Source organism: Engystomops pustulosus, chromosome 11, assembly GCF_040894005.1.
Source record: "Engystomops pustulosus chromosome 11, aEngPut4.maternal, whole genome shotgun sequence".
NCBI classification, from domain to species: domain Eukaryota; kingdom Metazoa; phylum Chordata; class Amphibia; order Anura; family Leptodactylidae; genus Engystomops; species Engystomops pustulosus.
Window position 1 is genome coordinate 55,254,989 of NC_092421.1, and position 25,199 is coordinate 55,280,187.

At 42.5% G+C, this 25,199-nt stretch overlaps 1 protein-coding gene across 3 annotated transcripts in view; it reads left to right on the forward strand.

Moving 5' to 3' along the window:
* Window positions 1-25,199, forward strand: part of SEMA4G (semaphorin 4G) — a 126,915-nt gene that overhangs the window by 26,804 nt on the left and 74,912 nt on the right. For all 3 annotated transcript variants that reach the window (XM_072131147.1, XM_072131146.1, XM_072131148.1), the window contains exon 2: window positions 4,653-4,844. In XM_072131147.1, the coding sequence (XP_071987248.1) occupies window positions 4,727-4,844 (118 nt within the window). In that variant the 5' untranslated portion in view covers window positions 4,653-4,726. The remainder of the gene's footprint in view (window positions 1-4,652; window positions 4,845-25,199) is intronic.

The window sequence follows — 25,199 nt, forward strand, 5'->3', positions numbered from 1 at the left end:
GTATTAATAAGTAATATGGTAATGATACGCCGGAGAGCGCTTTGTTTTCATCAGCGGTATACTAAATACACAACACGACCTGCCTGGGCAGACGCAAGCTGTTAGGCGTCGGGAAAGTAACGCTGTATTTTACATTATTATATTGATTCTATTACAGCATAAGAAAAATGTTTATTAAAAGGGAGGAAAGTGAATTTACTTTTCACATATAACTTATTCTGGATTAACAAAGATCTGAATACAAATTTGACTGGGCAGAATGTATTTTTATACAGCATCAATATTAAAGGCGTATTCCAGGTCATTACATTTTGTTTATTGTAAATACCTGAGTAAAAGCTGACCCGAATATAAGCTGGAGCCCCTAATTTTAACAAAAAAATGCTGGGAAAACTTATTGTCTCGAGTATATGCCTAGAGTGGGAAATGCATTGGTCACAGCCTCCACCCAGTATATAACTAACCAGCCCCCTGTCCCCCATGTATATAGCTTGCCAGCCTCCTCCCAGTATATAGCTAACCAGTCCCCTGTCCTCCATGCATATAGCTAGCCAGCCTCCTCCGCCAACCCCCAGTATATAGCTAGCCAGCCTCCTGCCCCCCAGTATACAGCTAGCTAGGCAGCTCCTGCTTCCCCAGTATAAAGCTAGCCAGCCTCCTGCCCCCCCCCCACTATATAGCTAGCCAGCCTCCTCCGCCAACCCCCAGTATATAGCTAGCCAGCCTCCTGCCCCCCAGTATACAGCTAGCTAGGCAGCTCCTGCTTCCCCAGCATAAAGCTAGCCAGCCTCCCCCCCCCCCCAGTATATAGCTAGCCAGCCTCCTCCGCCAACCCCCAGTATATAGCTAGCCAGCCTCCTGCCCCCCAGTATACAGCTAGCTAGGCAGCTCCTGCTTCCCCAGTATAAAGCTATCCAGCCCCTGCCCCCCCCAGCATATAGCTAGCCAGCCTCCTGCATCCCCCCCCCCAGTATATAGCTAGCCAGCCCCTGCTGAAAAATGTAGCTTATACTCGAGTATATACAGTACTTAACCTTGGGATTGTTTATCAATATCAGAATGGGGGTGTGGGACAACTGTTTGTAGCCCTGTTCCCATTGCAATTAACAGGGTTTAGATGCAATACCGAGCACAGCCACTTTTCAGTAAATAGCACTATGCTTGGTTAACTGTGAAAATGTACTGACGTACTTATCTAAAACCTGAAGTCTCTTCTAACAGTTCACCAACAACCAAAGTCTTCAATGATTCCAGAAAAGGAAACAAAACCTATGTAAATTGGCCCAACGCTTAACGTAGAAAATAATATTCATTCCGCAGATTCAGCGTAAAACCGCGCACGGCCGCGCTCATCTGCATTCTAGTGGTACAAGTCCTAATCAGCTGCTCGCCCATCATTTCTAGGAAAATGTCAAGCCTCATTTTAATGGAGATATATCAAGTTGTATTATTTTTTCTCCTCTGAATTAATCTATAGACTAGCGAGTGCCTATGACGAGTGCAGCCATCTGCTTCAGACTGTCATCTCACTGTGTTTTATATGACGGGAGATCAATCTGCAGTTTGTGATGGCTGCAGATTATTTAATATACTGTGCGCATGCAACGCAAGCCTGGGAAAGGCAATGAATATTAGAAGAATAATTTCTTCTAATCGTGTTAATCATGAGTGTTCTTTAAGAACCTTCCCCTTTGGCTCTATGCATAAAATAAGAAATGCATGCAGGATATATTTCCCATCACTACTGGGTTATATTATAGGCAGATTGGGCAGTAGCCTGGGGCTCAAATCTTCTAGGGGGCCCATGCTCTCCCAAATTTCAAAAATCATACTGAGAAGGACCATCAGCCATGAAATCCTCCATCTGTTCCTGCTTTCAATACGCATGTACACAAGAGCCATTTCAGGACCTTTTGAAGGTTCTCCAAAGGTTCTGAAACTACAAATTGGAAGCAGGGAGAAGGGATGCATTTACCAATCTCCCAGAAACTTGATTCTAGTACCAAATGTAGGAAGTGACTTGTAGGTGCCATAATATTACTACACCCTGGGCCCATGGCAGTCTTAATCCGCTCCTATTTCCAATACTAGACACTACAATGGGAACCGGACTCGCAGTATCATAGTTCAGACTGGGATAGAAACCTAAGCGATGTAAACAAGATCCAGGGGACTTCTAGATATGTAGAATAAGCTCAGAGGTCTTTATGACAATGGACATAATGATGGTTACTGAGGTGGTCTGAAGTGGTACTAAGGTGGTGGTCTGCTGGCCCCTTTAGGCCCACTGCTATACTAGATCTACCAATACTTTGTAGGAGAATCCCAATCCCCTCTAGTGGTAGAATTTGTAATAAAATCTGATTGGCATCAGTGGTTATAGTATAGGGCAGTGGTGGCGAACCAATGGCACGGGTGCCAGAGGTGGCACTCTGAGCCCTTTCTGTGGGCACCCAGCACAGAATTTACCAAATAGACTGCAGGAGGAAGCCTTGAGTCCTAAGACATCCTAGGACGCGCCACACTATTTTAAAATGAGACCTACTTGGCTGCCAAGACTATAGGAGGAGCGAGAAGGTGTGGACAGAGATGGATTATTGTTGGAGCTCCTGCTTTGGGTCCCCTGATTCTTCCTCTTTAGGGGACCCAGGAGGGAAGCTTCAATCCAAATGTTTCCTGCTTTATATTGTATTGGTGTACTAAGGACACCAATACGATTGAAACTTGTGATACAGCAGAGATCAATAGATTACTGCCCAAATTGTCATGTTGGCACTTTGCAACATAAAAGTGGGTTTTGGTTGTAGTTTGGGCACTCTGTATCTAAAAGGTTCGCCATCACTGGTATAGGGGAACATGGAAAATCAGCAATTTTCATTTGATCCCGTTTATATGTACAATATTTGTAGGCAATTTTCTTTTTGGGCTATCTTTGGTCTTAGCAGGGTTTTCCCACGAAACAAGTGGGATAGGGCCTAACTTGCTGATCGCTGGGGGTTACAGTGATTTGACCCCCAAAGATCTTGAGAATGATGGATCCGATGGAGTCTCAGGTACCTCCTTCGGATCCCTCGTTGCTCCCTGAAATATATGGAGCAGGCAGCCGCCCCTGACTGTTCTGCTCCATAGAGAGCCTAAGAGACAACCAAGGCTAAAATGCCGTATATACTCGAGTATAAGCCGACCCGAGTATAAGCCGAAACCCCTAATTTCAACACAAAAAACTTGGAAAACCTGTTGACTCGAGTATAAGCCGAGGGTGGGAAATGCATTGGTTACAGCCTCCCAGTATATAGTCTGCCAACCCCTGTAGCATACAGCCTGCCCAGACCCTGTAGTAGGAAAAAAAAATAACACTGTACTCATCTTTCCGACGTCCCCCATAGGTCCTTCTGTCTCAGACTGTCCCAGACAGAAGAGGACCTACAGGTGATGTCAGAAAGGTGAGTTTTGACTTTATTTTTTTAGTTGACTCGAGTATAAGCCGAGTTAGGGTTTTTGAGCACAAATTTTGTGTTGAAAAACTAGGCTTATACTCGAGTATATAAGGTATCTTGGAGAATGGCCAAATGAACTGATGTTCCATTCCCTTTCTAACTCTCTAGATGGGTTTGATAAGTTTTGGGTCTGTGGTAGACACAGCTGGGTACACCATAAATGATTAATTTATTATTGCTAATAATATTGTACTATAAAGACATGGGAGGCCCCTTTTCCCCCTTATTACCTCCCCATCGCTCACTTTTTAAAAAATTTTGGTTTCTCATTTATTTTTGAGTAAATTCTGGCTACAATATTATTTGTTGGAAATGTTTTTAGTGTACTCTGTACATTTTCCTGAATAAAATGAGTGTAAGATGAAAATGATTTCACTCGAAATTTGGAATAATTCCTTCCACACTTTTAGCAGAATTTTTTTTTTCTGTTTGCAGAGAAATTCATCAAGAGAAGCAGCCTTGACAGCTAAGTGCATATCTCTTCCCTGTGTTCTCCTAAGTTGTTTGAAACACACATTGAGACAAATTTGTTATTAGAATTCAATGAGGGGGCATATTTATCATGCCTTGCACACAACTTTTCTGGTGTACAAAGCATGAAAAAGTCCTGGCAAATGACCTGGAAATTACTAACCCCCGCCCCTCTCCTGCTTTCGATACCAAAATGCCCCTATTTTAAAAAGTTAGAATGACTGTATGAGGCACAGACTGGACGAGTGATGCCCAGACATTTTATTATAGCCTGTAGATGGACCTGGCATTGATATAATTTTGCCGCACAATGTGCTAGTCGTAAACTGCCCCCAATGCGTGTTTCCAAAGACTTCTGAGAAATCCGAAAAAATGTATACGCAGTGAGCTTGAGAAGAGACCAAGAGACAAAACAGGCACAACATTTAATAAAAATCCTATTTGAGAAATCATTTTTGGCTCATAGATGCAATGTAATGATGAAAGTATACATGTGTCCTTTTAGATTCTAGGTGTTCTCTCATATAATATCTATGTTCAATATTGCTTACGCATCAATTGAATGAAATGACTTGCTTTGGGTTTTTTTTTTTTTTTCTGTATTTTTACACTTTTATTTTATCATTTTCCAAGTGAAATTGTCAAAATGACCCAGAATCTAACACAAATTTCCTTCTCTTTCAGGATGAAATTACCGGCACTCGGCGGCAGTCGTTTCAGCTTTGAACATTGAATACAGGGAATATTTGTAAGAGAAGATGAAGAAAAGTGCGACTTGTTACTTTGTGGTATTTTGTGCAATAACTATTGGATATCTGTCAAAGCGGTCAACTGCAGATTTGGATGCGACTCCCAGGATCACGGTGACATATAACGGTAATGCCAGGTTTATTAAACATCTTCTTGAGAATCATTCACCCAGTGAAATCCTGGCATTGTTTACCCTGGCCAGCTGATGTGCAGATAATACACGGGCTTCTATCAGTCTCATCCATCAGACACTATTGACTGGTTAATGAGCGATGGAGCGGTAGCACTTGCTTGTTACAGCATTTTGTGTTTACCAAGAATGAATTGTTGCTGTTAATGATGATTAGCATCTTTATGTAGATGACTCGGGCAGAAAGGAGCCATGATGATGAGGATACTCTCATGCAAAGAGCGCAGATTATTTCCTGCAAGCTTCTACCTCTGTGCTAATGATGTGTTAAAAGACTTGGCTTCCTCTTCTCCTTGGGGAGACGTATAATTATTGCCACTGATAAATCTAGAAGCAGGTTACTGTTCTATATTCGGTACTGTATTCTCTGGCAAGGGCTTTGAAACTGCTATAGGCACCTTTTCAAGCACAAAACTATGCAAATAGTCTAATAAAAGCTCAAAGTTTTTTGTATTTACAGGTTTTTTTTTGTATGCATGGTAACAGACTACAAACACGTCATATGTAGTCTGATCCATTAATGCTACTCCTTTTAATCTATCCTTTATCTTCATTTGGGTTTTAAAGAAATCGGAACATATTGAAGGCAAGATGAGTGCAGGATCGGACTATATATAGTTGTTTGAAGTGTGTTACCTTGGAAAGACGCAGACCTTCTTACTGGTATGGTATTTGTCTGCTTTAAACTCTCGCACAGTTTAATGCTATGTAAGAGACCTTACTCTAATTTATAGCACTTATTTGGAGCAGGATTGTGCCCAACTTTATATGGGGCCCCTGACCAAACCATAGGATGTGTTGGTATTGTAAGTTGTCCATATTAACTTCATTGAGGTTAAGCTGCGATATTAAACACCGTCCACAAATTTTGGGTTTTTATGTGAACCAGTTGTAAAGTAGCGGCGGCAAAGGACCTTGTTGACAATCGGTCAATTAGGTTGGATTTATTTTGCATCTATCGCTACTTGCATCTACATGTTGCTGTGTAGCCCAGCGGTATGTATTTCAGTTTTAACAATGTGGCCGCTGGATGTTCTCGGCAGCGAATCTTTACTGTAATGAAGGGATGATCTCCTGTCACCTGCACAGATTGCGGCATGGAAAATTCCCTTGAGATCCCCTGACTGTCCTTGACTACATAGAAATCATTAGTTTATCTTTTGCTGGGCTTTTTTCATGTAAACAAAGCTGCTGTATCTAACCTTTACTCTCCGCCAAATGCTTTCATCCCCCGCATGGAACGGCTTTGCCGACTATGGGCCTCCTTCCAGATTTTTTTTTTTTTTTTTTGTAAATAATTGTCTAAAATACCTTAGGGAAACAGTTGCTTGAAAATGAATATAGAACATTTCCCCTTTACTTCTTTTTACTAGTTTTTAACATACAGTAACCATTGCGCCTCTACTCGGGCCTAACACTACTTACATGCCTGGGGGTAGCTGATAGGCCTAGAATAGAGACAGGGATTGAACAAAGCCCAGATACACGTGACAGTGGTCTGGCTATGAATCCCGTCTTTGCTTAGTGGTACCCATGTCCTCGAGGTTCAAGAAAGATTGTGTCTTGATTGCTGACCAAAGATGGAGAGCTTGTATGGTTTATAATGACATCACTACATAGGGAGCAAGAATTGCTTGCTGTGTCTTTATGATGTGTTGCTGCAGTACTTTAGAATGACATTTGGAAAGTAATTGTCAATCTGAATAAATGCAGAATTTTCTCGATGGCCAAATTTCCCGGTAGTATAAAGAATCCATGTGCCGCCCAAATGCCTTCTCTTCAGTGATATCAGACTCCTCAGCGATGTAATTATCTTTCAGTATAAAGCTGTCAAGGTGAGTTACAATATTGTGATGGCTCTTTCCTGGATGCTTCTGTAACATGCTGCCTTCTTGCTATTAACTGCTTTCACAGCGATGGATACATCTCCGGTTTTGGAATATATGACAGCTAGCGAGTCACTAATCTGTTCTCCACATCCGTATGACAATAGGACTTGCTGGCTGTAGTAGAAAGCTGGGAGATTTTGCAAGAGTGTGGTAGAACTATTTCAGTACATACAGACATCTGTAATGTTATAGAAGACAGGACTACTTCTGTCATGTTCTGAGCATTCCCTTCAAGCGTTCTTCACAGGTTCTTTAGCTTCTTAACATTAACAAACTGTATACCATGCACGTATCTGACCACATTTACAGAATTACAAAATTTACAGCATGCATGGACTTCTACTCCTCTTCAAGAAGGCTGTTGTGATTTCTTGTGATATGATATGTTGTGATTTCATGAGATATATGGTTGGAGTACAGTTTGCTAATGTTAGGAGGCTAAAGGTCCTGTGATTATGTCACCGTGGTCAGGTGATATTGCTGCTGCATGAAGAGAAAGCATGCGGAGGAGCTGCTGGATTTGGCCTGAGAAGGCAACACACACTTTTACTCACTATAGACATTCCTGGATGATAATGTAAAATGATAATGTTGAATATATGGGAAGCTGAGGGGAACAATTTTTTGATAAAAGAAGGTTGTCAATTCGTTACTTTGGCTCTGTGGGAACCAAAATGTGGTGACAGGTTCCCTTTAAGCAGATGTCCAGCCACTTAAAGTACCACATCAGGTTTTCTTCTACCCATAGGATCGGCAGGATTGAATCCAATTTAAATAGAGCAGCAGGACACATGTCCTGCTGCTCTAGTCTTCTCTATGGTGGGAGGCAGTACTCGGCTCCTTATGTTGGAGCGCATGGAGCGGCAGCACTCATTACCCACCTGCTACTCAATCTCTTTTGGGGTACAATGGACCGTTCTTATGCTCCTTGGGGGTCCTACAAAAGGTGTCCCCTGCAGATCAGGTAGGAAGGGAGGGTATTGTAAGAAATTTTCTGCAGAACATGTGCGACAATTGTGTGTATAATACTGACCATATCGACTATTCAAAAGGTAATTTTACCTTTTATTAGTTTCTTATTACATTTTTAGGATCAAATTACACTCAATTATGGATTAAATCTATGTATTTCGTTGCCTTTCTGATTACAGTAGGCCATAGACCACAACCACCCTCCCCCATGAATATGTACCAGGAGTAGTATAAAAGTCAGGGACGTCTCGCTACTAGATTTGTTGCCAGGAGCCAAAACAAACATGGGTGAAGATCTTCTCCGCCGTATGAATGTGATGTGACATCCCTCTCAGGCATACAGCAGCCTGGTGCCAAATGGCTGGTCACTTGTAATCCATCTATGAAAATGTAATCCTTCAGTAAAAGCCGTCACAAAGAGCGGCGCACAAACCCAACCGTGATACATAAGAAAGTCCCATAAATAAATACATTCATTGGAGGCTGCTGTAGCGAGCTGCTTGAGCTCCAACTTGAAGGTTGTTGGAAGAGCTCGGCACCAAGCGTTGAGACATGGGTGTTAACAAGACTTGGAATTCTCCCCAGTGTTATGCTGGAATAGCCGGACACACTGCTCCATCAGCTGCTTGTCACATCTCATAACATTTAGAATTGTTTAGTTTTCATTTTGGTTTTTGAAACTATTAAAAACCATTTTATCTTGGTACGAAAGGTTAATAAACTACAGGAATTATGTTGTAGGAAGCTACAAACGAAGGATCTAGAAATGGACAGAACTGATGTTCACATACTGTGTGAAAGGAAATCCGCTCCCATTATGAACTGGGCCTCACTAAAACCTGCCCATGATTTGCATATTTTGGCGCAGTGAGATGTGTTATTTGGCTTGCATCCAATAAACTCCATACCAGGCAGTGCCCTGGACGCGTGTAATTATAATGGTAGACTCTTAAAGCAGAGAGCTTTGTTATTTCATCAGATATTTCACAAGTATCAAGGAAAATTATCCCCAAATTGAGTATTTCTGCATTCAGATACAGGAAAATGTGTGTTGTGTGAAAATGTGACAAAAGGATTTATAAAACATAAATCGTGTGGTTGTACAGAAATGGATGGTATGCCCCCTCCCCCCCAACTACTATGACCCCCAATTGCTGGAGAACTGGGGACTGAAATGAAGTATTGTGGTAGCCATTTTTTTTTCTCCGGATAGCTCTCGGCGCACATATACGCTCATGTGCATGAGGTCTAACACAAATACTCATTGGAACAAACCAAAATTTTCTCCTTCTTCTTAGTTTTAGTTGAATAGTGGTAATTTTTTGTTCTTCATGTATCTACCTGATCAATATTTCTCATTAATGAAGTTGTGAATGAAGACTAAAATGAAGAGTCTCCGTCTACCTGCTCTAGAACAGATGGAGCCATTAGTGAAGCTGCTAACGAGGGCAGTGATCATTCTGTCAATCACCTCATCAGCAGATGTTTAGTAAAGAGCCAATTATCGGGCTCACAAGTCTCTTTTACGAGGGCGAATTGATTCTGCAGTTACTTGCTCTAGGTAGTAACCCATCTTCTGCGTAATATACCGTCAGTTGGGTCACTTAGTCCTCGCCACTTCTCAGGTCTCCACGTACATTTTTAATAGAATGTTTGAAAAAAAAAAACAAAACCTAAATATAACTGAGCAAAACACTTCAAAAATATATGTAAGTGCTCTGTGTATTAGAAAATGATATTTCAAGGAGGAGAACTGCCGAAGGCATATATGAGAAATATCATTAGATTCCCTGGTAGAATGCGTGAAGGTCGTCTTCAAGGTTATTGTGAATGGAATAATTGCTCCGTTCTTATGGAGACCATTCAAGAGATTTTTTTTTTTTTTTTATGGTCTTGTCATATATTCAGTGAATGTTAATCCATCTTTTAGTATTCTGTAGCTCCAGTGGATGTTTATTATATGCATTTACTGACTCATGGCAAGCCTAGCCGCTATGTGGATGATGGGGAGGGGGCTCCTTCTCAGATTAGCTCCATTCAAGTTCCTCTGGTTCCTTGTCTTTACTTCCAGCAGACCATCATTCAGCGGGGGGTTTTATTTGGGGTACTCCAATTCTCAAATATTAGGGATGGTTTCAACTCCTCTTGTTCTGGGATTGACTGTGATTTTGGTAGCAAGATGCAGCAAGATGGAGAGTTTCAACTTTTTGTTTATACATGACTTTATAAAGACCGATTTGTTTTTTATTTGTTTTTTTATTTTTTTGCACCTAATGATATTACTTTATCATTAGGCGTTGTTCATGATGTTGCCTGCCCATGGTTCCAATCTGGCAGAAGATTCAAGGAGTTTGCCCCACTTTCTCAGGCTCTTTGTAATGTGTGTGAGGGGCAGGATATTTGGGTAATTTAGGAATCGGGAATCTCCGGCTGATCAGGTAAAAGACAGGAGGCTTCACTTTACATATCAAGAAAGCATATAATAACTTTTAATTGATCTACATTGGTAAGTTACACATGTTACAAAAAACATGAGGTAAAGTGGCCCACCCGTTTAAGGCACTAGTGATGCCTGTGTTGACCATTCCCAATTTCTTATTATTTTTAAGATGCTGCGAAGGCTATTATCCAGGGTATCAGAGAGGTTAAACTGATTTACATTTAGAATTACTGCTACTGAATCCACTCTGTGACCCGGCAGCCGGGTGTCCTGAATCAGCACCGCTATATGGTTGCGTCAGAGAAGATTGTGAATTGTTATTCCTTATACTAATCGTAAACATTTAAGTGTAAAATCAGTTTCTCTCTGTCTTTTGTCCCATATGTGGTCGTTGTAACTTGTCCCAAATACAGATGACTGAATAAGTAGGTTGAAATCGGTAGGTGGCCTCTCTCCTGTCCCTCACATTGAGCTGGAGAGGTTGTTCTAGTGGAGGGTATATGTCTATATTTGGTTATCTTTGTTCTTTATTCTTCTTTGTATATTCTCCCATGCTGATCTCAACACACATTGGTGGGAGTAGTGGAGGAATATACATAAGCCTTATACTGTCTTCTGACTTTAGGAGGGGAGCTAATTTAGTTACCTCCCCCCCCCCCCCCCCCCCAAGCATGGCAGGAACCATGTGTAGCGAAATTGGGCTGAACTACGCAGTGAAGAGAAGTGTACTACTCTTGGCTTCACCACGTACAATGTGTACAATGGTGGCCAAAAGTATTGGCACCCCTGAAATTCTATCAGATAAAACTTGTTTTCTTCCAGAAAATGATTGAAATCACTAATTCTTTGTTATTAATATCTTCATTTATTTTGCTTGCAATTAAAAAAAAAAAACAAAATAGCATAAAAAAAAGTCAAATCACTGATCATTTTACACAAAACTCCAAAAATGGTCCGGACAAAGGTATTGGCACCCTCAGCCTAATACTTGGTAGCACAACCTTTAGACAAAATAACTGCGAGCAACCGCTTCCAGTGACCATCAATGAGTTTCTTACACTGCTCTGCTTGTGTGTGACCAACGTCTCTGTTCATTTGGGGTACAAGTGACCGCTTTAATATTGATGAATGCTGAACTCAATGCTCATTCTGACCCCTCGCTTTTGCCGTCATGAGCTGCGGCACAGAACCTGGCACATCTTTGTGGTAATATGTACTTCTCATTTTTTATTTCCTAAGTAGTCTGGGCACCGGTATACTCGTTTGTAGGACATTGTTGACTTGATGTCTCTCTGGGCAGAACACTTACTGCATCATTTGTGCAAAATTGGGCTATAAAACAAGATGGGGGAAACTGAGCTCATTTGGAACTGAGAACGAAAAAACTGTTCAAGCCGCCCTTGAAACAAAGATAAACACATTATCCTGGAATCAGGTTTTGTCTGTAAAAAATCCTCTGATATGTGAATTTTTCTCATCGGAGTAGTGTAATGTTCCTTGGCGCTGATGTACATACTGTTTCACAGTTACACACCATCAGATACAAGATGTTACGCCTTGTAAAATAAATGGAAACTCCAAAGAAAAATAATGTACATTTATTTTCTCTGCTTTTTATGGCTCTATCGTATTCAATAACACTCCAAAGTGAGAGTTTTTCTTAAAAACCAGATGTTGTCCCTATTTGGGATTTTCCTTAATTTTCAGAGACTGTCTTGATAAATGTTTTCTTCTCCTGGTTTTAGGGCTTGTAAAAAAAAAAAGAAATAAAAAATACTAATATATATATTTTTACACACTACTGCTCAAAAGTTTGGGGTCACCCAGACAACTTTGTGTTTTCCATGAAAACTCATAAAACTCATACTCTTTTTATATTTTAGATGAGTTACAAAATGAATAGAAAATATAGTCCAGAAATTGGCAAGGCTTGAAATATATATATTTTTTTTAATTTGAAATTATAATTTTCTCCTTCAAACGTTGCTTTCATCACAGAATCCCCCCTTTGCTGAAATTCCAGCATTGCAGACCTTTGGCCATCTAGCTGTTAATTTGCTGATGTAATATTTTCCTTTTTTTAGCCGGTCTCATATATGGCTTTTTCTTTGCCTCTCTGCCTTGAAGGCCAGCATCCGAGAGTCGCCTCTTCACTGTAGATGTTGACACTGGCCATTGGCGGATACTATTTAATGAAGCTATGAGTTGAGGACCTGTTTCTCAAACTAGAGACTCTAATGTACTTGTCTTGTTGCTTAGTTGTGCAGCGGGGCCTTCCACTTCTCTTTCTACTCTGGTTAGCGCCTCTGTGCTCTCCTATGAAGGGAGTAGCACACACTGTTGTAGGAAATTTTCAGCTCTTGGCAATTTGTCTCATGGAACGGCCTTCATTTCTAAGAACAAGAATAGACTGTCGAGTTTCACATAAAAGTTCTTTATTTCTGGCGATTGTGAGAATTTCATAGAACAAACAAATGCGATGCACCAGATTCTCAACCAGCTTAAAGGAAGGTCAGTTTTATAGCTTCTCTAATCAGCATGCTTGAACAAGGGTTTTCAGGGGTTTTCTAAACATCCATTAGCCTTCTTACACAGTTGGCAAAGACAATGTACCATTAAACCCCTTGAGTGGTGGCTGTTGGAAATGGACCTTTATACACCGAAGTAGATATTGTATTAAAAATCAGACGTTTGCAGCTAAAATAGTCATTTACCACATCAACAATATATAGAGTGTATTTACGATTCATTTAATGTTAGCTTTGTTGAAAGAAAATGTGCTTTTCTTTGAAAAATGAGGACATTTTTAAGTGACCCCAAACTTTGGATCGCTAGTGTATATGTTAATACCTTTTAAAGTATACAGTGAGTTATGACTCACTTATTTGCTTAAAAAAGCAAAACCAAAGGAAAGAAGCAATGAATGGGAACGTGTGTGTCACTAATCATGCGGAGATCCCATCTTCAAAGCGAGCAGCTCTTCACCGTGACATCAGGCTCCCACTCCATCTATAAACAGCCAGTAAGCCGCTCCATTAACATTAATAAGTGGATGCGACTATCAAAGGGATAGAAAGGCTGGTAATGAAGGTCAGTATTTTATTGCTGTAAAGTATTTAATAGAAGCTGTGCGGCATGTTATAGAGCAGGTGCAGCTATCTGCATGCTGCATATTATAGCTCAAGAAGAGCTGAGAAGATTGTACATAATGTCCTATCTCAGTGATGGCTAACCTATGACACGCGTGTCAGTGCTGACACACGTAGCCATTTTCACTGACACGCGGCTGCCTGAGAGTTAAGTTTCATCCTACATGATCAGGTGCAGTAGCCGGGAGGATGAGAGATTGCACTGAGCTTCCAGAACTCCCCCCTCCTCCTCCTCCCCCGGGCCGGCCCCTCCCATGTGTGAGCTGTGCCTAGTGTCTCCAGTCAGCACAGGTATCAGCATGGGGCACAGCAGAAGAGGTGACCTGGCCATACACCCAGGAGACTCCTCTGCAGCTCCTGATAGTTGTGGTGGGGGTAGGATGGCAACACAGTCAGAGGCCACATTGCTGCTGCCTTGTGTGATGTCCCAGCAGCTGCCACCTCTACACTGACCAGCTCCTTAGCAGGGATGAGGGAGGACAACCACTCCCATCATACAGTGAGTAAGGTCAGTGACTGTATGATAGAAGACATTTATCAGGGCTTGTGTGTCAGTTTTGTGACGTACAAGCCCTGAAATAATCGCAACGCCTTGCAAATCGCCAGACATTGCGATTATTTTGCTCCGCACACCTTCTCCATGCCAAGAGGGCATGAAGGAAATGCGAACAGCGGTGCCTGCGCCCTCGCTATAACCTGTGAACTTTCATGACTGAAAGTTTGCAGGTTACTAAGCAATTTCACACCTGTCTGATTGTATGGCAGTACATGGTAGGATCAATCAGACAATCCATGGTTAAAGTACCCTAGAAGTTAAATAGTATACATATTTGTTATTTAAACTATAAATATCAAAAAAATATGTTTTTTTGTCAAGGTGACACACCACCCGAGTTATGCTCGGTTTTTTGGCGAATTTTGACACACCAAGCTCAAAAGGTTGCCCATCACTGTCCTATCTGCAGGCAGCATGTAGTAGAGCGGAGGAGCTGAGAAGATTGTACAGTGTCCTATCTGCAGGTAGTATGTTCTAGAGCAGGAGGAGCTGAGCAGATTATACACATGATTTTCTTTGTAGGAAGAATGGTACATATTGTATATGACTTTGCCTAGAAAACTATGTTTATAAAGATTCTGTAGAATTAGTTTTATTGATCTAAATATCAAGATATCTACAGGCAGTCCCCGGGTTACATACAAGAAGGGTTCTGTAGGTTTGTTCTTAAGTTGAATTTGTATGTAAGTCGGAACTGTATATTTTATCATAGTAACCCCAGCCAGAACTTTTTTGGTCTCTGTGACAATTGGATTTTAAAAAGTGTTGGATTGTCATAAGAATCAGGATTAACACTAAAGCTTCATTACAGACACCTGTGATAACTGTTATAGCTGATTATTGTAGCCTAGGACTAAAGTACAATAAATTACCAATATCAAGAGGTCCGTTTGTAACTAGGGGTCGTATGTAAGTCGAGTGTTCTTAAGTAGGGGACCGCCTGTATTTCAATAAATAACAAAATTTCCCGTATAAAACTCATTGTATGACAAATGATTATGTTATGCTATACTATGTTACCTGATGGAGTCTCTACTGATGTTGGCTTAGCTACATTGTACGATTTGAAAATATATTGATTTATTGATCAGCTTTGTAGAGATTTTATTTGTCCCTTTAATGTTCTTCCATTCACTTATGGCAAGCTGTGGTCTTGAAAATGGTTAATGACTGACAAAAGCGTAGATCCCCTTTTAATAACCTGTTTTCATCGTAGCCCGTCCTCCAATAGAAACAATATTATTATGGGTTACGTTGGGCTCATTAGGATGAATTGGTGATTTCACTTCTTGAGACTTCTCCAGTTGACTGTATAAACGTGCATTATACAAGTGCCAGACGAAAAGTGCCAATTTCTAACCCAAACAATGGGGAATATTAAGAAAAAACACTCCGGCTTCCAGAATTGTGTAAGGAAAGGAAGAAGAACGTGTACAGCGATTAGAGCTGGGAAGCCCGGGCCTCGTGTAATACAATGGCTCGTTTCAGGGTAATGTGAGTTATGGGAAATACTTTGTAATCAGTGCGGAGCATGTATTCTGCACAACCATGGAGCTCAAGTATAGAAAAACATTATTGTACTGCTCCTTTACATGTTACTTTCCTTCCATTTCCTCTGATGTTGGGAATTTGTGTTATTTTTTTTGGGTAAGGGGCAGTCCAGTTAAATACAGGCGGTCCCCTACTTAAGGACACCCGACTTACAGACAACCCATAGTTACAGACAGACCCCTCTGCCCACTGTGACCTCTGGTGAAGCTCTCTGGATGCTTTAAAATAGTCCCAGACGGCAATAATCAGCTTAAAATTGTCTGCAATGAAGCTTTATTGATAATTCTTGGTCCGATTACAGCAAACAAATTTGAAACTCCAATTGTCACTGGGGCAAAAAAAAAAATTGTCGGGAACTACAATGAAAAAATATACAGTTTCGACTTACATACAAATTCAACTTAAGAACAAACCTACAGTCCCTATCTTGTATGTAACCCGGGGACTGCCTGTATATGAAATGAAAAAAAAAACTGCATTTAATGATTGATCCATTATATGACTGAGCCCAATGGTTCTACTGAGGTCTGCTGGGTTTACTTTATGGAGTCTTTGATTTATCCCCCCAAAATTATAGTGTCCTGACGTAATGTGTGAACACAACTGAAGTAAAGTGTGATTTGCTCTCACTGGGGCTGAAGAAAATGTGATCCTGCTATGTACTCGTACTGTTTTGAGGGTCCAGTCAGTTGGTTTGTAACCCCTATCGCGCATTTGACAAAACTGCTTGGGATAGGGCCAGGCTCTATTTATTCAGGACTGCAGTAGGTCTCCCCTATTTCCTCAGATGTTTGAACAATATCTTCTTGTTCACATACATCAAACATAAGGCATTCTTTTTATGTGGCCCAAAAAATCTTTAGTAGTCAAAGACCTGATTAAACCCATCACCGATTGAGCAATGGTGGGATCTTCAGTGGAGATCCTCCTCTGCACTGGTCCTAGCACATATAACTGATGTGATGTCCTTACACTATGCTTGGCCGTGTAAGGGTGTACAAAGTTTGGCAAGAGGAGAATTTAGAAATAGTTGGGAGGAGAATGTTACAATCGTCCTATCAAATGGTACCATGGGGCAAATGTAGCCCTGGGTGTGATTGATTTTAAAAAGCCTCCGGCCTGCTATTGTCCCCGTACATTTGTACAGAAATAAGAAGCAGGTTGAGGCCAGTTCAGGTGTATATAATGTGTTTTGGGCTGAACGTCTTGTGACCATGAGCCTGTCTATTCCAGGCGATGCCGATCTCGGGAGCTGATCTAATTTTCCTATTCTATGAAGTTGTTGAACGTTCAGGGTTATATTGAGGCTATAAAATCCACTGGTCAATATTGGTTTTCTTCTGTAAAGCCATAAAATATTCTGAAGGACCACGCTTGTTTTCTCCGTAACGCTACAGAACAAGAAGTACAATTGGTGATTGTAGTGTGTCATGTGAGTTGTGGTGTCTCGCTGCAGCCCTCACATGCCGAGCAATACACATGTCACATGAACAGACATAGCTAGGATGCTATTCACAAAGCTGGAATGTGTGTGAAGTGTAAGCACAGAACATTTTCTTACTTCATATACTGTTATATTTCATATATAAATTGTAGTTATATGTCAGAAGATGTTGGACTCCCTTTACCAGGCCTACAGTGCATTGCTAAATTTTATGCGTAAATTGACTGGAGTTGCAGAAATACAATCTACTGGGCGAAATTTGCAGCAAATTTATTACAATTACAAACAAAATCTGAGGTTTTTTATATTTCATCTGGACCCAAATTTCTTAAAGCGGTTTGCCCATTGAAGAAAGTTCTTTTTTGCTGTTTTAGCTCCTATCAGGAGTGTCAGTGTAAGTGTGAGCGGATACTCTCTAATTAGACACTTCATGATTCCTCTGTGCTGTGAGATGCTGTGTGCAAACAATGTGCTTAGATTATCACAGTACAGGGTTTAGCTTCATTTTCATTTAGCCTCTGTACATTCTACTAGTATCTGATAAAGAGATGAGACAAATCAGAGATGAGAGATAATCAGATCCTAGAGATGGATATGAAACACAATGACACTCTCCTCTCTGCTTTCTCGCCTAATCAATAAGACCGAGTCAGTTCTGCTATAAAGGCCAAATTTTATATATAGCTTGTAGAGTAAGGCCCGTTCCACACTTGCGAGTGTGATGCGATGAACTCGCATCACACTCGCAAAGCATGCTGCCGGGAACGCACGGCCCGAACGCTGCACCGCGAGAGTGAACTCAGCATGTCAGTTCACTCCCGCGGTGCAGCGTTCGGGCCGTGCGTTCCCGGCAGCATGCGCTGCGAGTGTGATGCGAGTTCATAGCATCACACTCGCAAGTGTGGAACGGGCCTAAGACTCTGCACACTGCTGCTTGCTGGCAGGAAGGGCCTGTGTCTGAGCTGGTCTTGTAATGCAGGGGGGAGGGGCACAAAGCAGAGAGCACTGCAGTGTGCAGACATAAGCTATTCATGAGAAGAATCCCACTATAGTCAAATGATTTACGGTTGTATCCAGGGAAACCAAAATTGTAAACGCCAGGAATGATGGAGACAAGTTGGAATTATATCTGTGAAATGTTGTATTTTTGTTAATGACAGTGAATTAGGGACTGTGTTATTTTGTTATCCTGAGTATATTTAAGAATCTTGTCTTTGTGGTCATACCCTTTTAATGCATCATGTTTATGTTAGCCTTACAATTGTGTTGTGGCTTTCTAGCTGTTGCAAAATGACAATAGCGAGCAGGCCATGACCTACTGTCCTCAGGACATGTAGGGAGCGGTAGTTCTGCACAGGTTGGGGGCCGCCGCCTTACAGTATCACATGTACAGTAAGACCTGGCAGAGCTCTTCTAGTAAATAGATGACAAAAAAGTTGTGCAAAAAAGCCACACAAGACCCGACAACCACAAGCGTTAACTTGTTCTTTTTGATGTGTGAGAGGATTAACAAAATGTCAGTGATGAGCAAAAGCCGCACAACCTGAAAGCCACACATGGCGATTTACACAAGTACAAAGTCTGCTCACACAATGTTGTTTTAACCCTGTAAGTGATAAAGTTGAGCAATGTTTCATGGAAAGTTTACAACATATGAATGAAATGCTTATTAGTAGGTATGACGCTATGAGCTTCATAGTAGGATCCAGTGTGTGACTCCATGTTAGTGCTCCACGTGATACTTAGGAGGTACCCTACTTTTCTTTTTTTGGCCATGATAGTGACTGGTAATCATTGCATGCCTGTATCCTTTAGTATAGTTCAGTAGGTATTCTATAGGGCTACTAGGACATGCATTCACCATTTTCCTTACCCTCCTCCTCAATCATCAACTGCTCCCACTGTAAAGGACCTGGCCGTCTTTGTACTAAATGGGCAGTAAATTCCATGTTGTGCCACATATGTAGCTGCTCATGTGCTTGGCAGTTCTTTGGATTCCTATAGAATGAGGTTGACCACTTTATGTATTGGACCCTAATAGCGTCATCCATATTATACTTGCCCCACGGACAGCAGGAATCTGGACTTCCTGTGATATCCCATGTCCTGCAGGGGGAAGTTCAGTCATTGCAGTCTGCAGCCCCCTTCGTCATAGCCACTCCCGTACTATTAACATTTCAGTGAATGAAGTTAAAAGTCCCAAACACACATGAGTCTAGGGATGGGGCCACTGCAGAATTTGTACTTCTACAGATCTTGCTAGAGCAAACAACCCATTGGTACATGAGTATTCTGGCTTATAAACTTTCAATGGCAGAGGTTAAAAGTCACTACTGAATCTGCAGAAAAGATTGACACAAAGGATAGGGATAGACTTATTTTAAGGAAATCTTCCATCTAAATCATGATAAACCAGTGACACTTGCTCATAGATCCAGGCACCGTGACTGTGGGAATCTTCTTATATATCTTATCTGTGGCCTCCATCCTTCTAACTTCTAACAGATTGGTGTAACCCTTTAAAGGAAACCTACCACTTAGAATGGCAGGGGTAAGCTGTAAGTACCGAGCACCAGCTCAGGATGAGCTGGTGCCGGTACTTACTTTTGTTAGTGTTATAAACCGCGGTATCGCGGTTTTAACACTTTTTAAACTCTAGAGCAGAAGAGGCTTCGGCGCTGCGCGCGACCGCAACGTCTCCGTCATTTCCTATGTAGGCGCACGCACGATCGTGCGCACGCAGCGCCGAAGCCTGTTCTGCTCTAGAGTTTAAAGTGTTAAAACCGCGATACCGCGGTTTATAACACTAACTAAAGTAATTACCGGCACCAGCTCATCCTGAGCTAGTGCTCGGTATTTACTGCTTACACCAACCATTCTAAGTGGTAGGTTTCCTTTAAAGGGAACCTACCACCACGAATCTACCTATAAAGGTAGATCGGGTGGTAGGTGGATGTAAGGGACGTGAGGAGAGCTCTTTTTAGAGCTAATCCTCACGTCCCCGCTAACTTTTGGGAAACTTTATTCCCCTAATATGTAAATTTCGTTATGCGGCTACTGGGGCGTGGAGTAGCCGGCACGAGGCTACACAGCGCGGCTACTCCACGCCCCAGTAGCCACATTACTCCTCCTACCCGGTTGCTTGCGGCGCGCAGCTCCTCGTAGCTGCGCGCCCTCGCCCGACAAGCCGGCTACTGCGCATGCGCAGTAGCTCCGGCCTCGGAGCTGGGACTGCTCAGCCGTCGGCCGGCGTTCTGCGCATGCGCAGAACGCCATCATGACGGACGAGGGCGCGCAGCTACGAGGAGCTGCGCGCCGCACGCAACCGGGTAGGAGGAGTAATGTGGCTACTGGGGCGTGGAGTAGCCGCGCTGTGTAGCCTCGTGCCGGCTACTCCACGCCCCAGTAGCCGCATAATGAAATTTACATATTAGGGGAATAAAGTCTACATAAAGTTAGCGGGGACGTGAGGATTAGCTCTAAAAAGAGCTATCGTCACGTCCCTTACATCCACCTACCACCCGATCTACCTTTATAGGTAGATTCGTGGTGGTAGGTTCTCTTTAAGCTCAGTTTTAAGCTAACTATGAGAAGTGATGCCTGACACCAACCCTAGAGAGCAGTAATATTGGCTTCTGTGTGTTTGCCACTTCATACCACATTACTCTCGAGCAGATAATAAATCTGTCCTGCAGGTCCAGAGATTGCGTTGTACTTTTTCTAAATGTGTTTTAAGAACATTGTTACAGCTATTTTTTTGTTAGGAACATCCTGGACATCATGGTCCTAAAATGTTTACTGCAAGAAACCTTCAAAACCCACCATGTAGAAGTATACAGTAAGACTTTCATGAACATGTTGTGGACAGACTAAAAACCACACAAGTTTTACTATGCAGATATCCACAGCAGACACTGTGACCTCAAGCAGCATTCTGGGGAAATGGTGAAGAAATGGACCTCCAGAATGACCTTGAAATCTTTTGAGAACCAAACACTTCTGTGTCCTCCTGTAGTTAATTGTATTTTTTTTCTTTCTGTGAAGCCAAGCAGCACATGACATGAATATCTCCTAAATCTTCTGTAGAGCTTCGAGCTTTCTCCACATATTAGATGGGGGTCACAATCATTAGCCTTCAGAAGTCCCGGAGATGGGTTCTCCTCTTCCTCGTATTGATTGCAGTTTTGCAGAAGTGTTGCCTCCGCAGTGTATTGTCAGCGTTGGTCAGATGTGCAGTTTTTTCGGGTTATTGATCTATTGCTTTGCTGTGGTTATAGAATAACAGGCAGTCCCCTACTTAAGGACACCCGACTTAAAGATGACTCCTAGTTAAAGACGGACCCCTCTGCCCACTGTGACCTCTGATGAAGCTCTCTAGATGTGTTTCTTTCGTCCCAGGCTGCAATGATTAGTTGTAAGATGACTGTAATGAAGTTTTATTGATAATCCTTCAATTATTGTGAAAATCCATTTGTCACTGGGCCAAATTCTGACTTGCATAAAAATTCAACTTAAGAACAAACCTAAGGAACCTATCTTGTACGTAACCCAGAGACTGCCTGTATATTACTTTTTATGTATTTTTTTCCCTATAAAATTGAATGTGAACAGGTTTTAGGCATAAATAATGATATCCTAGAGATCCAAGCCCTCATGACAAAAATACATTCTGCAGAATGTTTGGGACTTTCATAAGATTTGTCTGGGCTTCAGTGCCTCTTGCTGTAACGTGGCCCTATTCAGTTAAAGGTCCCATAAAAGACCTAAGCCAATGTATGGCATATCCCTAGCATAAAATTTATTACCTATAGTGAACAAGGCTCACCTGGCTATTCATATTGTGTGTTCTGTGGATATAGAAGTCCTGTCTTCAGGCTCCATCATAAATTTTCAGCCGTCTTTGAGCCGGTGGGTAGAGACTGGCTGCTATGAGTATTTTATCTCCAGCCTACATATAGAAAATTAGATGTAATAGAAACATGGAGGGCAGAAGTAAACCCTAGTAAATGGTTATTTTTTCAAGAGGGAGGAAAAGAGGCTGATAAGTGGAAACACCATAACATGGTGTTGTCTTTGATGATATACCGTATATACTCGAGTATAAGCCGACCCGAGTATAAGCCGAGGCCCCTAATTTTACCACAAAAACCTGGGAAAACCTATTGACTCAGGTATCAGCCAAGGGTGGGAAATGCATTGATCACAGCCTCCCCAGTATGTAGCCTGCCGGACCCTGCTTCATAGTATATAGCCAGTACCTGCAGCCCAGTATATAGGCTGCCAGCCCATATCCCCCACTATATAGCCAGCCCCCGGCCCCAGTATATAACCAGCCCCCTGCCCCAGTATATAGCCAGCTCCGGCCCCAGTATATAACTAGCCCCCTGCCCCAGTATATAACCAGCCCCCTGCCCCAGTATATAGCCAGCAGCGGGGGAAGCCGGAAAGGTGATGTTTGATTTTTTTTTACTCGAGTATAAGCCGAGTTTGGGTTTTCAGCACATTTTTTTGTGCTGAAAAACTAGGCTTATACTCGAGTATATATGGTATATTTTACTATAGTCCCAGGCTGCAGTCATCAGCTGTAAGGTGTCTGTAATGAAGCTTTATTGATAATAATTGGTTTCATTACAGTAAAAAATGTTGAAATCCAATTGTCACTGAGACAAAAAAAAAATTGCATACAAATTCAGCTTAAGTACAAACCCAAGGAACCTATCTTGTATGTAACTCGGGGACTACATAGAGATATACCGTATATACTCGTGTATAAGCCGAGTTTTTCAGCACAAAAAATGTGCTGAAAAACGTCCCCTCGGCTTATACACGAGTGTATTACCCCAAAAAAATTACCCACTTAAAAAAATAAAATTAAATACTCACCCTCCGATGTCAGCGCGATTCCCCGATGTCGGCGCGACTTACCGATGTCCCCGATGTCAGCGCGTCCCGTCTTCTTTCTTCTCCGCGGCTCCTCTTCTCTCTTCTTTCTTCTATCATCGACGTGGCCATGTTTTCTTCATGGCCGCGCATACTATGACGTCAGCAGCGGCCGCGTCATAGTATGCGCCTGCTAGAAGAAAGCATGGGCGCGAGAAGAGTGAAGAGGAGCCGCGGAGAAGAAAGAAGACGGGAAGCGCTGACATCGGGGACATCGGTAAGTCGCGCTGACATCGGAGGGTGAGTATTTAAGTTTATTTTTTTAAGGGCCGTGGGGACAGGCTGTATACTACTAGGGGCTGCTGTATACTTCTAGGGACAGGCTGTATACTACTAGGGACAGGCTGTATACTACTAGGGACAGGCTGTATACTACTAGGGACAGGCTGTATACTACTAGGGGCAGGCTGTATACCACTGGGGGCAGGCTGTATACCACTGGGGTCTGCTGTATACCACTGGGGTCTGCTGTATACCACTGGGGGCTGCTGTATACCACTGGGGGCTGCTGTATACCACTGGGGGGCTGCTGTATACCACTGGGGGGCTGCTGTATACTACTGGGGGGCTGCTGTATACTACTGGGGGGCTGCTGTATACTACTGGGGGGCTGCTGTATACTACTGGGGGGCTGCTGTATACTACTAGGGGGGCTGCTGTATACTACTAGGGGGGCTGCTGTATACTACTAGGGGGGCTGCTGTATACTACTAGGGGGGCTGCTGTATACTACTAGGGGGGCTGCTGTATACTACTGGGGGGGCTGCTGTATACTACTGGGGGCTGCTGTATACTACTGGGGGCTGCTGTATACTACTAGGGGCTTGCTGTATACTACTAGGGGCTTGCTGTATACTACTAGGGGGGCTGCTGTATACTACTAGGGGGGCTGCTGTATACTACTAGGGGGGCTGCTGTATACTACTGGGGGCTGCTGTATACTACTAGGGGGGCTGCTGTATACTACTAGGGGGGCTGCTGTATACTACTAGGGGGGCTGCTGTATACTACTAGGGGGGCTGCTGTATACTACTAGGGGGGCTGCTGTATACTACTGGGGGCTGCTGTATACTACTGGGGGCTGCTGTATTCTTCTGGGGGCTGGCAGGCTGTATACTACTGGGGGGGTTTGACCAATGCATTTCCCACCCTCGGCTTATACTCGAGTCAGTAGTTTTTCCCAGTTTTTGGTGGTAAAATTAGGGGTCTCGGCTTATACTCGGGTCAGCTTATACTCGAGTATATACGGGTATATATATAATTTATATATATACTGTAAATATGTTTTATTTGTATATGTACTGTGCTATGTGAGGTTTTTTTTTACATTTTTTTTTGCGGATTTTGTTTGAAAAATGTGTAACCTTTTTATCTGTAGTATTTTTTTCTGAGGAAGTTGCTGAAAGGAAGTTGTGATAAATATCTGCCCCTGTAATAACTACTATATCTCCCATATCTGTGAGAACCTCAAGATACATATCTGTGACTGATATCAGCTGCCAGTCCTCCCATACTATGACCCCTGCTATATTGTCACACAGCCTCCTTCACTCTCCGTCATCGTCATGGAGCTGTCCTTGGTTAGTCTTCACTTACTGAAGAATTCTGGTTAATTAGTGACATTTTTGCCCTGTTCCCTCTTCTACACCGTGTCATTTTAATTATTATGGAGGCGGACTGGAATTTTCCACTTGTCCGTAGGAAGGAAACAATTCAGAAGATCTTGCAGGGAGTACGACTTCTATTACGTATGAAGATGGGAGAGCGGTTTTCAAAGGTTTTGGGTCATTTACCGTATATGTATTTTGTTCTTATACATAATCATCTTTATCGTACATTGAAGCTCATACAAGATCTGCTTAATCTGCCCCCCCCCCCCTATAATAATTTATTAACTAAGCAAATTATTGTACTCAAAATATACTTCGTAAGAATAGGGCTTATCCTCTTTGCCCACAGGAAGACCTACATTCCAGCGGGGGGTGAGGGGATCCCTCCTCCCATCATGCTCGCTGATCGCTCCCCTAGCCCCTCCCACATCCTCTCTCCTCCTCTCTTCCTCTGATCACTATGGAGTTTGCGTACTGCCGCCACCAAGCTGCCTAGCAACTGGACCAAGGGACGCAGACGCATGCGCGCTGAGAATGGAGACTGGGCGAGCCTCGTTTACGTCTCCATGTGCATGCTAGAACGGGAGGAGGCACCTCACAAGCATAGAGTATAGCTTACCAGGTAAAGCCATATATCGATGGAATATACTGGTCATCAAGTTTCTGAGGTGAAATTGTTCTGGTTGCCCATGGGCGGCTTTAAGAGACTTATGATAAATCTCCCCCACTGTGTCTATGGG